This window comes from Neovison vison, chromosome 11 (genome assembly GCF_020171115.1).
Source record: "Neovison vison isolate M4711 chromosome 11, ASM_NN_V1, whole genome shotgun sequence".
Classification (NCBI taxonomy): domain Eukaryota; kingdom Metazoa; phylum Chordata; class Mammalia; order Carnivora; family Mustelidae; genus Neogale; species Neogale vison.
Window position 1 is genome coordinate 154,052,262 of NC_058101.1, and position 13,780 is coordinate 154,066,041.

Below are 13,780 nucleotides of genomic sequence, written 5' to 3' on the forward strand. Positions count from 1 at the left end.
AAGTAGTCAGAGGAGGCAGCAAGAGAGAGGAGGAAACAGGCTCCCCGCCGAGCAGAGAGTCCGATGCGGGGCTCGATCCCGGGACCCCAGAATCAAGTGGCACTGTTTCTAATGGGGAGGCTGTGTGGTGGTGTCAAAGCCCTAATACCTTGATTTCATAGATTTAGATTGAAGTCCATCTCTGCTACAGATTGCTGTAACAAGTCACTTCAGCTTCCTCACTGGACAGGATTAATCTTTTCCTCTTCTGTGCACTGTATGTTATTTCTTCCTAGGTCTTTTTTCGTAGAGGTTTGCATGCTTTTCCTTTTCCTTGCTCAAGGTCACAGAACCTTGAGTAAGGAAAAGGAAGAGTTGCGGCGCGGCGATCTCTGGGACTGGGGTGCTGGGCCCTGGGTTTCTCCCTTACACCTGGAGGATTCTCTACGGTCACAATCACTCATTCGATCCCACACTTGTCATCTCACAATTTACGACAGCCCCACGCTGTGAAGAGCCCTTGGAGGGGGGATAACACTCAAGTGCAGGGAGGCAGACAAGGACCTCTTCTCGTCGTTCCATCTTCCCCGGCCTCTTCTGATACCGACTATTTGGAGTCGGTGGGAAATACGGCGGTGGGCATGAAGGTAATGAAGAGCTCTTTTCTCGTACGAGAACAAACCTCCGAGGTCTGTTTTTCCGGAAGCACTCTCTTCCGGAAGGGGAATGACTTCCGGCTCTGACTTCCCAGTCTTCCGAGTTTCGAGCTCCACCGCTTCCGCCCGGAGTTGCTTTAGTCTCCGGCTCCCAGCCGCTACTTCCGCCAGGAGTCCCCAGCGGCTCGGTGTTGGAAACTGGCCTTAAAGCGGCCTCCTCTTTCTCCCTTCAGCCTGCCCAGCCGAGGCCGGGTCCCCAGGTGGCGGCGGCGGCTGCTGGGCCTGTCGCGGAGCTTTCTTTTCGCTCGAGACCTGCGCCTGGGGGCACCCGGAGTTCGAGAGAGACGCCCCGGCCTGCTCCAGCCCCAGCCCTCCTCTTCCCGCGGCCAGTGACTGTGACCGCAGGCCTCGCCGCGCCCACCCGAGCCTAGGGCGGGGCCCGGTCTCCCCGCCCCGTCCCCACCCCTCCAGCCTGCCGGGGGCCCGGTCATCCTCCTCCCGAGCCCTGCGGCGCTGTGACCGCCTCGGACCTCCGGGACCCGGGGAGTCCCGTGGCTCCGGCCGCGGGGAAACATGGAGTTTGCGGAGCTAATTAAGACCCCGCGGGTGGACAATGTGGTGCTGCACCGGCCTTTCTATCCCGCCGTCGAAGGGACGTTGTGTCTGACTGGTCACCACCTGATCCTGTCCTCCCGGCAGGACAACACGGAGGAGCTGTGGCTCCTCCATTCAAACATCGACGCCATTGACAAGCGGTGAGTGCCCATTCTACCTCTTTCCGTCGGGAACCCGGGGGGTTTTAGGTGGACGTCTGAAGCCACGCGTCCAGTGTTTTCCTTGCGCCCCATCGCCTAGCCCGCCAGCAAAATGACCCTTCTCCGGCCTAGATTGAGGGTATGAATTTTAGAAAGCAGAAAACCATCCCAGTGAGATGCTTGATTTCCATTACATCCGGATGGAATTCCCAGGGTTATATGGTTGTTATCAGGCTGATTATCATTTTTGGTACAAAACATCACTTGGGTGAATTTTTAACCTTTTTAAAAAAAAAAAAAAAAACATTTGTTCTTGCACCCTCATATTCCTTGGATTATTACTTGCCCGCCACAGTTCCAGAAAGTGGTTGAATGATTTAGGTGAAGTCTTTCCTTGCCTCTTCTGAGGAAAACTCAAAGAACTTAGTATGTAGTGTCTAAATTCCACAAAACTTTTTCTTTCCTTCAAAAATGGTTTATCATATTTCTTATTTCTTACCTTCAGGGTCATTGATTAAATACTTCTACTATGGGAGACTCTTTATCCTTACTAAGTTCTACTATGGGGGGTGGGCAAAAACAGAACTGGCTCTTAAACAAAGGTATTAATAGTTAATCTCCCCCACCCTCCCGACTGTCTTTCTAAGGTGGTGTCTCAGAGTCAAAAAGTTATACTTTTGAGTCAAAATTCTTATTTCCCCAATGGCTCTGTGTATTTGACTCTAATCAGGAGAAGGTGAATTGATTACCCAGTTTATGCTAAAGTATAAATGAATAACAACAGGGGCAGCTGGGTGGCTCAGTGGGTTAAGCCTCTGCCTTCTGCTCAGGTCATGGTCTCAGGGTCCTGGGATCAAGCCCCACATCGGGCTCGCTGCTCAGCGGGGAGCCTGCTTCCCTCTCTCTCTCTTCATCTACCTCTCTGCCTGCTTGTGATCGCTCTCTCTGTGTCAAATAAATAAATAAAATCTTAAAAAAAAAAAAAAAGAATGACAGCAGCTTTTTAAAAATTATGTTTCAAGAGAATTTGGATATTAAGAAGATTCCTAGGGAGGTTATGCCTTAAAAGACAGTATTTACCAGTGGTAGCATTGGAAACAGTGTGGATGAATTGATGACAGATTCATTTATTTTTCATGCAGAGGGCTCCTACTAGACTCCTCAGATCACCTTGTCCTGTGTAAAAGTGTTCAGTGGTCTTTCCTGGCCTACAGAATAGAGTATAAACCTTCTACTGTGTCATTCATGTTACTCCATGTCTGGCCCTAACTTATTTTTTCCACCTTAGTGCTTGCCATTCCCTTTCATGAATCTTTTTTTTTTTTCTTTTTTAGGATATTTATTTATTTATTTGAAAGAGAGCACAAGTGGGGGTGAGGGGTGCAAAGGGAGAGGGAGAGGTAGGCTATCCACTGAGCAAGGAGCCAGATACTGGGCAGATCCCAGGCTCCGGGGATCGTCCTAGGATCCCGACTTGAGCCCAAGGCGGACGCTTAACTGATTGAGTCCCCCAGGTGTCCCTCATGAACCCTTTCTATTAGCCAATCCTCACTTTTTTATTTTTGCTTCACTATGGCCTGCGTTCTCCGGTCTGTATCTTACCAATGCTCTTCCTTCTGCCTGGAATGCCTCGTTCCTCCCAAGTTTGTTGAAGATTTATTTAATGTCGTTATATTCTCAACATTTTTTAAGGCATGTAGAACACCAGGATGAATAAAGTGTAGTTCTTATCTTTTAGTTCCTAAGCTATCATCCAGTTGCTACTCATTTATCAATAGGTAGTATAACCATTTTAACTGCCCTCTCTTTTGTGGGTTCTTCTGATAATTTCCACAACTAGAAGTAATTCTCCTCACCTTGAAATCCTATAACTCTTTAATTATACTTCTTTAATAAGTATATATTTAAATTGGTATTTTAATATTTACGTATATGTTAGGTCCTTGAAGCCAGGACTTATATTTGGTTAATTTTTATCTCTTTCAAAACACCTAACTTGGGCAGATAGGCACATAGCAAGTATAAGACGGATTAACCCTAAATGATCAGTGATGCCACAGAATACAAATTAGAGTTTCTCCATACCACCAACTCCCTTTTCTCTTTTTCTTATTTCATGGTTGCTTTTCACACTTTCATTTCATACTTACCCAGCATTTACTATATGCTAAGCCTGGTAGGGCTTAAAAAAGTATGTAAGACATGACCTTTAATCTGTTAGGGGAGAAATGACAAACTCTATATACGTCTCTTTTTCCCAGAAGCAGCATGATGTGATGGAAAGAGCACGAGATAGGTGGTCAGCTTAGAGTTTAATTATTGCTCTCAAGAAATACTTCTGTGTGCTTAGCACCATCTGGGCTCTGCAGGTATAGTGGTGACTAAGGAGGTCAAAGAGCTAGTGTACTAGTGGAGGGGATAGATAGTCAAATAAATCGACAAATAGGTAAATAACAACATCAGGTTGTAGGTGCCAGGAGGGAAAATAGAGAAAGATGGGAGGATAGAGAATGCCAGGAGGCAGTGTTCTTAGAAGAGATTTCAGAAAAGATAAGTGACATTTAAATGAATGATATCCAGAACACCCGGATGGCTCAAGTGAAGCATCTGCCTTCCGCTCAGATCATAATCCCTGGGTTCTGGGATCAAGCCCCGCATTGAGGAGCCTGCTCCATGGGGATCCTGCTTCTCCCTCTGCATGCTACTCCTTTCGTTTACTCACTCACTCTCTGTCAAATAAATAAATAAAATCTTTAAAAATAAATGAACAAATGAATGACATCTGAAGGAAGAGGGGAAGCTAGCTATGTGAGTATCAGAAGAAAGCATTCCAGCCAGAGGGAACAGCCATTGCAAAGACCGGAATAGGCCTGGCATGTACTGGGAAGAATGAAGAGGCCAGTGTGTCTGGAGGGCAGTGAGCAAGGGTAGAGGCTAGGGGTGTAGCAGAAGCTGATTGGAGGGATAAGCGGGGACAGGTGGCTCAGACTTTCTTTGCCATTGTGATGGTTTTCAAAGGAAGCTCTTTGGAGAGTTGAAAACAAGGAAGTAAGCTGATAGACTTTTTAGAAGCTGGTTCTAGCCACTGGCAGAAGACGGATTGCAGAGTGGCAATCCCGCAGAAGCAGCAGGCCCAATTAGGGGACTGTTGAGTAGTTCAGGGAGAAGGTGATGGTGACTTAAGAGCAGAAGCGGTCAGGTTTGGGATGTATTTTGAAGGTTGAGCTGCCATGCTTTGTTAGTGAATTGTAAAGGGGATGTAAAGGAAGCACAGTATTGAGGATGACTCCTTTAGATCTGTCTCTTGTTACACAGGTGTCCTTAGGCAAGCCACTTAGCCTCTCTGAACCTCTCAATTCTATCACACGGAGGACGACAACCCTTCTCATATCTAGTAACTTATGTTTGATGCTTTACAAGCTCATCGAATGCTCTCATGTGCACTGCATGTACAATTTTATTAGATCCTTTCAGCTCACAGGGTTTTATTAAGTTTTACAATTGTATGTTTTTCTTTTCATGGATCCCAGATATAGAAAGTTGAGTTAATCCTATTCAGTTGAGAACTTGTCATTTTCATGATAGATTCATCGCAAGGTTTTCTTGTTTTTTTTTTTTAATATTTTATCTTCTTCAAGCCCTAATTTTCACCCCTATTTTCCACCTCATCCTCATTCGCTTCAGGCAAGTATGTTAAGTGTTGCTGTACATATAAGGATATATATATATCCCTATAAAATATATAGCACTGTCATGTGCAAGTTTAATTTCTCTCAGTAGGATTATGTTGCAGATCTTGTTCTATTTCTCAACATTAATTCAGTAGTCTTCATACTGCTGTGTATACATCCATTTCACTGCTTCTGACTGCAGCACCGAATTCCAAATTGTTTAAAACATTTTACTTACCTGACCCTTTAGATAACTTCTAACTCCCTGCTATCACAACATACTTAAAATGTACTTGTTTGGGTCCACTTACAGTCTTGTACAGGAATTTCTCTGAGCTTGTGTTCAGGATGGGCCCGAGCCAGAAAGCAGATACATAAAATTAGTTCGCTTCACCAAGTAATGCTGAGGACTTTCCAAAATGACTAGTCCCTTTGACCCTCCCACCATGGTCCCTATTTCCACCACATTCTTAGCAACATTTGGTATAATTGTCTTTTTAAGTTTTGCTAGTCTGATGACTATGAATAGTATCTCTTTGTTTTAATTTGTATTTCTCTAATTACTGATGAGTCTAAGTGTCTCTGTATAGACTTATTATCAATTCAACTAAATATTTTTTCCTTTCTTGCATTTCTTGACCCACTTTTAAAAATTGGGTTTGCTGTCTTTCTAGTGTTGATTTGCACCAGTTCCTTGTATACTCTCTAGGTTTTAATTTAGACATTGAAGATGTCTTCTCCTAGTCTCTCAACCAATTGTTGACTTTTCTGTGGTGGTCTTTGTTGAGCAGAAGGCCTTAATTTTAATTCAGAATTCATTATTTTTTAATTTATTGTTTGTGCAATTTTTACTTTATTGTTTGTCCTTCCTTATCCCAAGATCACTAGGATATTATCTACGTTTTCTTCTATGTTAGCTTTATAGTTTTACCCTTCAATTTTAGGTCTTTAATTCATTTAGATTCTACATTTGTTTCAAGTGTTTTTTCCAGGTAGCAAGCCAGTTTTCTTAATACCATTTCCTAATACTTGCCTATACCATTCTTGACTGATCCATCATATTTTAAGTGGTTTCATACATGTATAGCTTTCTCTGTGTCCCATAGGTTTTGTAATGTGTTTGTTTCCATTTTTTCCATTTTCTAATTTACCATGTGATTTCTTCTTTGATCCCTAGGTTGTTTAGTAGTGCATTGTTAATTTCCATAGTTTTGTCAATTTTTCAGTTTTCCTTTTGTTGTAGATTTCTAATTTTATCCCATTGTGTTCAGAGAAGATACTTTTGTAAGATATCTATCTTTTTAAATCTGGGATTTTTATTTGTGGCCTAACATATAGTCTGTCCTAGAAAGTGTCTCATAGGCTCTTGAGATGAATGTGTATTCTGTTGTTGTTGGGTAGCTAATGTGTGTATGTTTGTTATATATAGTTGGTTTATTGTGTTAAATGTCTATTTACTTATTTATCTTCAGTCTGATTGTTCTAGCCATTATCGTGAATGGGTATTAAAGTTTCCAACTGTTATTGTAGGTCTGTTTTTTCCTTCAGTTCTGTCAGTTTTTGCTTCATATATTTTGATTGCCTTAGTTAAGTGTGTAATTATTTCTTAATGGTTTTATCTGCTTGCTGTGTTGAATCTTTTATTAGAATATAATGTCCTTCCTTGTCTCTTGTAACCATTTCTGATTTAAAGTCTATTTTGTCTGTCTTTGGTTACTGTTTGCATGAAATATTTTTTTTCCTGTCTTTTCACTTTTAACCCATTTGTGTCTTTGGATCTTGAATCTCCTGACTCAAGACAGCATATAGTTGGTTAACATGTTTTTATTCATTCTGCCAACCTCTGTCTTTTTACTGGACAGTTTTTTTTAATTCATGTACATTTAAAGTTGTTATTGATAAGTAGGGACTTATGTAACCGTGCTATTTGTTTTCTGTATGACTTACAGCTTTTTGTCCCTTAATGTTCTTTTTTTGTGTAGTTGATTTTTTGTAGTGAAATGTTTAAATTTCTTTCTCGGTTACCTTTATATATATCCTGTAGCTATTTGTAATTACTATGGGGATTACATTTAACATCCTAGAGTTATAACACTCTAATTTGAATTTATACCAGTTTAAGTTCAATAACATACAAAAAGTTTGCTCCTTTATAACTCTGGCTTTACTGCTTTTCATTATTAATGTCACAAAATTACATCTTAATACATTTTATGTTCCCAAACATAAACTAATAATTCTTATAAATGCAATAGTCTCTTAAATTATATAGTAAACAAAATTTGAAGTTAAAAACCAAAGTTACAGTAATACAGTAATAATAGCTTTTATACTACTAATTTTTTTTCTTTGAATGTATTACTTTGTTAAATCGTGTAGAAAACAAAAAGCACAGTTACAAACCATTGTTAAAGGGACGCCTGGGTGGCGCAGTTGGTTGGACGACTGCCTTCGGCTCAGGGCGTGATCCTGGAGTCCCGGGATCGAGTCCCACATCGGGCTCCCAGCTCCATGGGAAGTCTGCTTCGCGGAGTCTGCTTTGCTCTCTGACCTTCTCCTCGCTCATGCTCTGTCTCACTGTCTCTCTCTCTCAAATAAATAAATAAAAAATCTTTAAAAAAAAAAAAAAAACCATTGTTAAAATAATATTGGGTTTTATAACAACCCATGTATTTACCTTTACTGAGATCTCTATTTCTTTATATAGCTTCAAATTACTGCCTAGTGTCTTTTCATTTAACCTTGTGGAACTCCCTTGAGCATTTCTTGTAGTGCTCATGAGTTCCTCAACTTTTGATTATCCAGGAATGTCTTAATTTCTCCCTTACTTTTGAAGAACACTTTTGCTGGATATAGGATTCTTAGTTGATGGCTTTTTTTTTTTCTTTTTTTAAATACTTTGAACATATAAGCTGCCTGTTTTCTGGCCTTCAAAGTTTCTGATGCAAAATCTATTCATTATTTTATTGTGGCTTTCTTGTTGTATGTGACAATTTGTTTCCCTCTTGCTGCTTTCAAGATTTTCTCTTTGTTTTTTGAAAGTTTGATTAAAATGCGTTTTGGTGTGATTCTCTGAGTTTATCTTACGTGGAGTTTGTTGAGTTTCTTGGATGTTTATATTCATGTCTTTCATCAGATTGGGGAATTTGTCCACCATTATTTCTTCAGATATTCTCTCTGTCCCTTTTTCTTCTCTTTCTGGGACTCCTGCAGTGTGTATGTTGGTTCTCTTATAGGTATCCCACAGGTCCTTAGGTTCTATTCACTTGTTTTCAATCTCTTCTCTTTCTCTTCCTCAGACCTGATAATTTCTATTTTATCTTCAGGTTCACCTATTTTTCTTCTGCCTGCTCACATCTACCTTTGAATCCCACTAGTGAATTTTTCATTTCAGTTCTTGCACTTTTCACCTCCAGCATTTGGGGGAGGGGGGTTCTTTAAGGTTTTTCCCTTTTTATTGATATTTCCATTTTGTTCATACAGCATATTCTTGATTTTCTCCACATCTTCCTTTAGTTCTTTGAGCATCTTAAAGACCATTGTTTTAAAATCATTATCGAGTAAATCTGCCATTGTCTTTTTCAGGGAAAGTTTCAGTTGATGTACTTTTTTCCTTTGAGTGGCCCATACTTTCTTATTTGTATGGCATGTGATTTTTTGTTGTTGAACACTGGACATTTGATCTATTAACAAGGTGACTGACTCTGGAAATCAGATTCTTCCCCTTCTCCAGGGTTTGCTGTTTTTGTTTGTTTGTTTTCTAATAATAGTTATTTACTTATAATTATTATTATTGTTATAAGTTTTTTCTATGCCAGGGATCAGCCTGAAGTATAAATTTAAGGTGATCTAGTAGCTCTTTTCTGAGCTTTTCCCTGGGCATTTACCTCATATATGTAATTGTTTTTGAATGTCCTAATCTTTAATGTCTGTCTTTTGAAGGGAGAAAAGTGAAATATGAAATGAGGATTGGGAGGGGAAAGAGGACCGGCCTTTAAATTACCTGGAAGTTACTTTTGGGGGACACTTACAATAGGGAGAGGCACAACAATAATGACTGCTGGCCTGTGCATGGCTGTGATCAGAAGCAGTAATCAGCAGTCAGAGCACAGATCCCTGATAGCTGGAGGACAGGATCTTTTTTCTCTGATGCTTAGTAGACCGTGTCTTTGCCCAGCTTGGCTTCCTCAGACTGTGCACGGGCTGCTCCAGGAACATGTGCATAGTTGCCCATCACATGGCTAGGGTGTGTAGCTGCTAGTTTGCTAAGAGCTGAATTTATCCAGAATCTATCATTCAAGTCTTTCCCCTGGGAGCTGCAAGCCTTAATAGACCCTAGAGTCACAATAGTCACATCAAGCAGATCATGCCAGTGAAATTGTTGTCTAGATGGGAGACAGATTCTTGGTGCTTCCTACTCCACTATCTTTCCAAAATACTTTACTTTATTGAGTTTTGAGCATTTTGGTTTTTTTGTTTTGTTTTGTTTTGTTTTAAAGATTTTATTTATTTGACAGACAGAGATCACAAGTAGGCGGAGAGGCAGGCAGAGAGAGAGGGGGAAGCAGCCTCCCTGCTGAGCAGAGAGCCGAATGCGGGGCTCGATCGCAGGACCCTGGGATCATGACCTGAGTTGAAGGCAGAGGCTTAACCCACTGAGCCACCCAGGCACCCCTTGTTTCGTTTTGGTTTGGTTTTAAATATATTCTAGGTACAAGTCTTTTATCAAATAAGATTTGCAAATATTTTCTCTCAGTCTTTGGTTTGCCATTTCTTTCTCTTTAACAGTGTCTTTCAAAGAGTAAATAATTTAAATTCTGAAGAAGCCCAATTTATTAGTTCTTTTTATAGATTGGGGTTGTAGTGTCTTATCTTAGAAATCTTTGCCTAACCCAAGGTCACAAAGATTTTTGCTCATATTTTTTTCCAGCAGTTTTATAGTTCTAGGTTTTATCTTCAGGTATATGATCCATTTTGAGTTAGTTTTTATATATGGTTTATAGTACACATATATGTATGTATGTATATTGCATATGGATATCTGATTGTTTTACCTCTTCTTCAATGAATTTTCTTTGCACCTTTGTCCATATATTTCTAGATTCTTTTCTGTTCCATTGATCTGTTTATCTTGGTGCTATTACATTACCACAGTCTTAATTACAGTAGGTTTTTTAAAAATATTTATTTATTTATTTTAGAGAGAGAGAGAACGTGCGCACATGCACATGAAGGTGGGGAGGGGTAGAGGGAGAAAAGCAGACACCCTGCTGAGCACAGAGCCTGACTTGGTTTGATTTCATGAACTGAGATCATGACCTGAGCCAAAATTAAGAGTCAAGTGCTTAACTAACTGAGACACCCAGTTGCCCCTACAGTAGCTTCATAGTAAGTTGAAATTATGTAGTGTTAACTATCTAGGAATGTTCTTATTAAAAATTTTTCTATTTAAGGTCATTTGCATTTCTGTATGAATTTTAGAATCAGATTGTTAATTTCTAAAAATAAATAAGTAAATAAATAAAGTCTATGTGATTTTTATTGGAATTGTGTTGAATCTGTTGATAAATAAATTTGTTCCAAATTGACATCTGATATCTTTAAGTCTTCTGTCGCATGAACAAAGTATATGTCTCCGTTCATTTTATTTAGGTGCTTAATATCTTTCAACAGTATGTTTTAGTTTTCACTTACAGATTTCAGACATCTTTTGACAGATTTCCCCCATTTTCCCCATTTATTACACATTTTTGGATGCTCTTTCAAATAGTATTTTTAAAATTTCAATTTCGAACTGCTTTGTATTAATTATTTATTGCCATAGAAGTCTTCAGGCCTTGCAGACCTGGAGAGGGACTCTCAGAGTTAGCTATTTACTCCAAATAGCTACAAACTTGTCTGCAAGTATACCTTTGGTATGCACACCAACCAATCTAGAGTCCGGAACCTTATCTGCCTCCTCATATCAGGCTTCTGCACTCAGGACTACTATTTTCTCCTCTCCTGCATTATTCCAGGGCCAGGTACAGACAACTCGGAATCATCTGTATAATCCAGAGCCTGACAATTATTCAAACTACTTAATCCTAAATTTGCTCAGCTACCCTGCCTTTCCCATTCCTTTCTGTGAAAACTTACAGTAAAAGTTCTGGCCCATGCTTTCCTCTTGCACTGTCTGCCTCCTGACACCCTGCATGACATGGCGTGCCCCCTCCTTTTGAGAACTGTGAATCACAAACTGTCTTTCCAATGACAGTCGTCTCCTGATCTGTCAGCTCTGTCATCCTAAATAAAAACCAAGTCCTGAATATTTTAAACAATTGTTGCAATAGTATATAGAAATACTATTGAGTTTTGTGTACTGAATTTGTACCCAGCAACCTTACTAACCTCACTTTTTAATTCCAGTAGGGTTTTTTTATATTTTTTATTAGCTTTTCTAAATAGGCAGTCATGTCATCTGCCACTAAAGATAGCTTTATTTCTTCTTTTCCAATTTGGGTACCATTTATTTCTTGACTCATTGCACTGGCCATTAACTATCAGTACAGTGTTGAATGGAAGCAATGAGAGTGAACATCTCTGTTATTCCTGATACTAGTGAAAAAGTATTTAGTCTTTCACCATTATGTCTGTGATTAGTGGTAGGTTTGTTTTGTTGTTTTTCGTTTTGTTTTCTTTTGGTAAATGCTATTATCAGGTTGAAGATGTTTCCTTCTGTTCCTGGTTTGCTAAGAGTGGGGTTTTTTGTTTTTGTTTTTTAAGATCAGGAATAGATGTTGAATTTTGCCAAATGCTTTTTCAGTATCTATTGTGATGTTCGTCTGTATAGTTTTACTTTTTTGGTTTGGCGATATGATAAATTGCTTTGATTTTCAAATGATAAACCCCAACTGTTCATCATGTATTACCCTTTTTAGATATTATTGGATTTAATTTGCTAATATTTTGATTAGAAATTTTGCAGCTGTGTTCCTGAGGGATATTGGTCTATAGTTTTCTTGTCTTTGTTTGTTTTTTATATTAGGGTAATGCTGGCCTCATGGAATGAGTTGATAAATAATTGCCTCTTCTTCAACTTTCTGAAAGACTTTGTCTTGAATTGGTATTATATTTTCCTAAAATGTTTTATAGAATTCATCAGTGAAGCCACTTAGGCCTGGAGGGTTTTCTGGTGGGGAAGATTTTCATGAAAATTACAGTTTATTTAATAGCTATAGAACTAATTATGTTCTTCTTGAGTTTGTGTCTTCTGAGGAATTGGTCCATGTCATTTACCCTGTTGAATTTATTGGCATAAAGCTGTTCCTAGTCTGTAGTGATTCTTTTTTTAATACTATACTATACAGTTTGTAGTGATTCTTATTTCTCTCATTTTTGATATTGGTAAATTGAGACTGACTTTTTTCCTGATCACTTTGGCTAGTGGTTTATTGCTTTTATTATTTTCAAGCAATCACCATTGCTTTTATTATTCCCTATAATTTTCTTTTTTCTACTTCATTGATTTTGGTTCTAATCTTTATTTAATGTCTTCTTTGAATTTGACTTGCTCTTCTTTTTTTAGTGTAGTAGAATCTGAAGTCACTAATATGAAACTTTCTTTCTAATATAGAGGCTTTCCTCAGACTATCAGTTTTCACCCATGTTCCCCCTTCTGTAGCTTGGAAACTCTCAAAACTGTAAACTGGGGTAATTGTAGGATTCACCTTTTTTCCCTTCTCCCAGAGATATCTGTTCTTTGTTGCTTGATGTCCAGTGTCTTGAAGATAGTTCTTTCGTATAGTTTGTCCAGTTATTTTGGTTGTTTCAGGTGGGAGGGTAAATATGGTTCTTGTCATACCTTTGCCGGAAGTAGAAGTGCCAAGAGTGTGAGTTTTCCAAATATATTTGATAAGAGGCATTCCAGTGTGTTGATAGGTTGTGGATGTCTGGTAGAATTACCTTTAGTAGCGTTTGACCTGTGCTTATAATGTTTGCCTGTCCAAATTGACAAGGCAGTGATGTGAGGCATAGGGGTGCTTACAGTTGAGATGGAGCTCAGGAAGAGTAGCCGTGGGAATTGCCTTTCTAAACTGGGCAAAATATAAGTAAAATGAATAGTATTTGGTCAATCTAAGAATTCCTAGTTTAGGGAATACTCAGAAGTATTAATGGAAAAGAAAGGGGCCAACCAGTGGCAAAGCACAAGAAAACTCAGAGCTGTCAGCAAATACAAAACAAAACAACAATAATAAAAAGAAGACAAAAATTGCAATCAAGGTAAAATTATATTTGTACAAAATTTACCAATACAAAAGCTATGAGTAGATATGGCATTTAGAATATATAATGTAAGTTAATAGTTTTTAAAGACTGAATAAGAGATACATATATTTAAAATCAACTACTACAAGCTTGAAAGTAAATAAAATCTGAAAGTGTTTTCCTATGCTCTATGAACATTTAACATATTAATTACAGATCTTTTTTTCTCTATTCTTTGAAGTAAGGCCCCGAATAATCTTCATTAAGTGAAGTTATGAATTCAGAAAATTTTAAGTACATCTATTTAAAATAATTTATGGCTCACATTTTTTAATATACAATCCTGACTCTTCCTTAATTAGACTAATTTGGGAGAAGAAAGTTGAATATAGATGGTAATTACAACAACATTCTCTTTTTAAGGAGATAGTCATATGTTTAAAGATAGAAATATATGTTCTTAAGCATAATT

At 38.7% G+C, this 13,780-nt stretch overlaps 1 protein-coding gene across 2 annotated transcripts in view; it reads left to right on the plus strand.

Annotated features, from left to right (window-relative positions):
* The first annotated feature begins 784 nt into the window (after nucleotides 1-784).
* Nucleotides 785-13,780, plus strand: part of MTMR9 (myotubularin related protein 9) — a 54,071-nt gene continuing 41,075 nt past the window's right edge. Inside the window, exon 1 of one of the 2 annotated variants that reach the window (XM_044225051.1) lies at nucleotides 785-1,390. In XM_044225051.1, the coding sequence (XP_044080986.1) occupies nucleotides 1,209-1,390 (182 nt within the window). In that variant the 5' untranslated portion in view covers nucleotides 785-1,208. The remainder of the gene's footprint in view (nucleotides 1,391-13,780) is intronic. The other variant, XM_044225052.1, reaches the window with a different exon arrangement.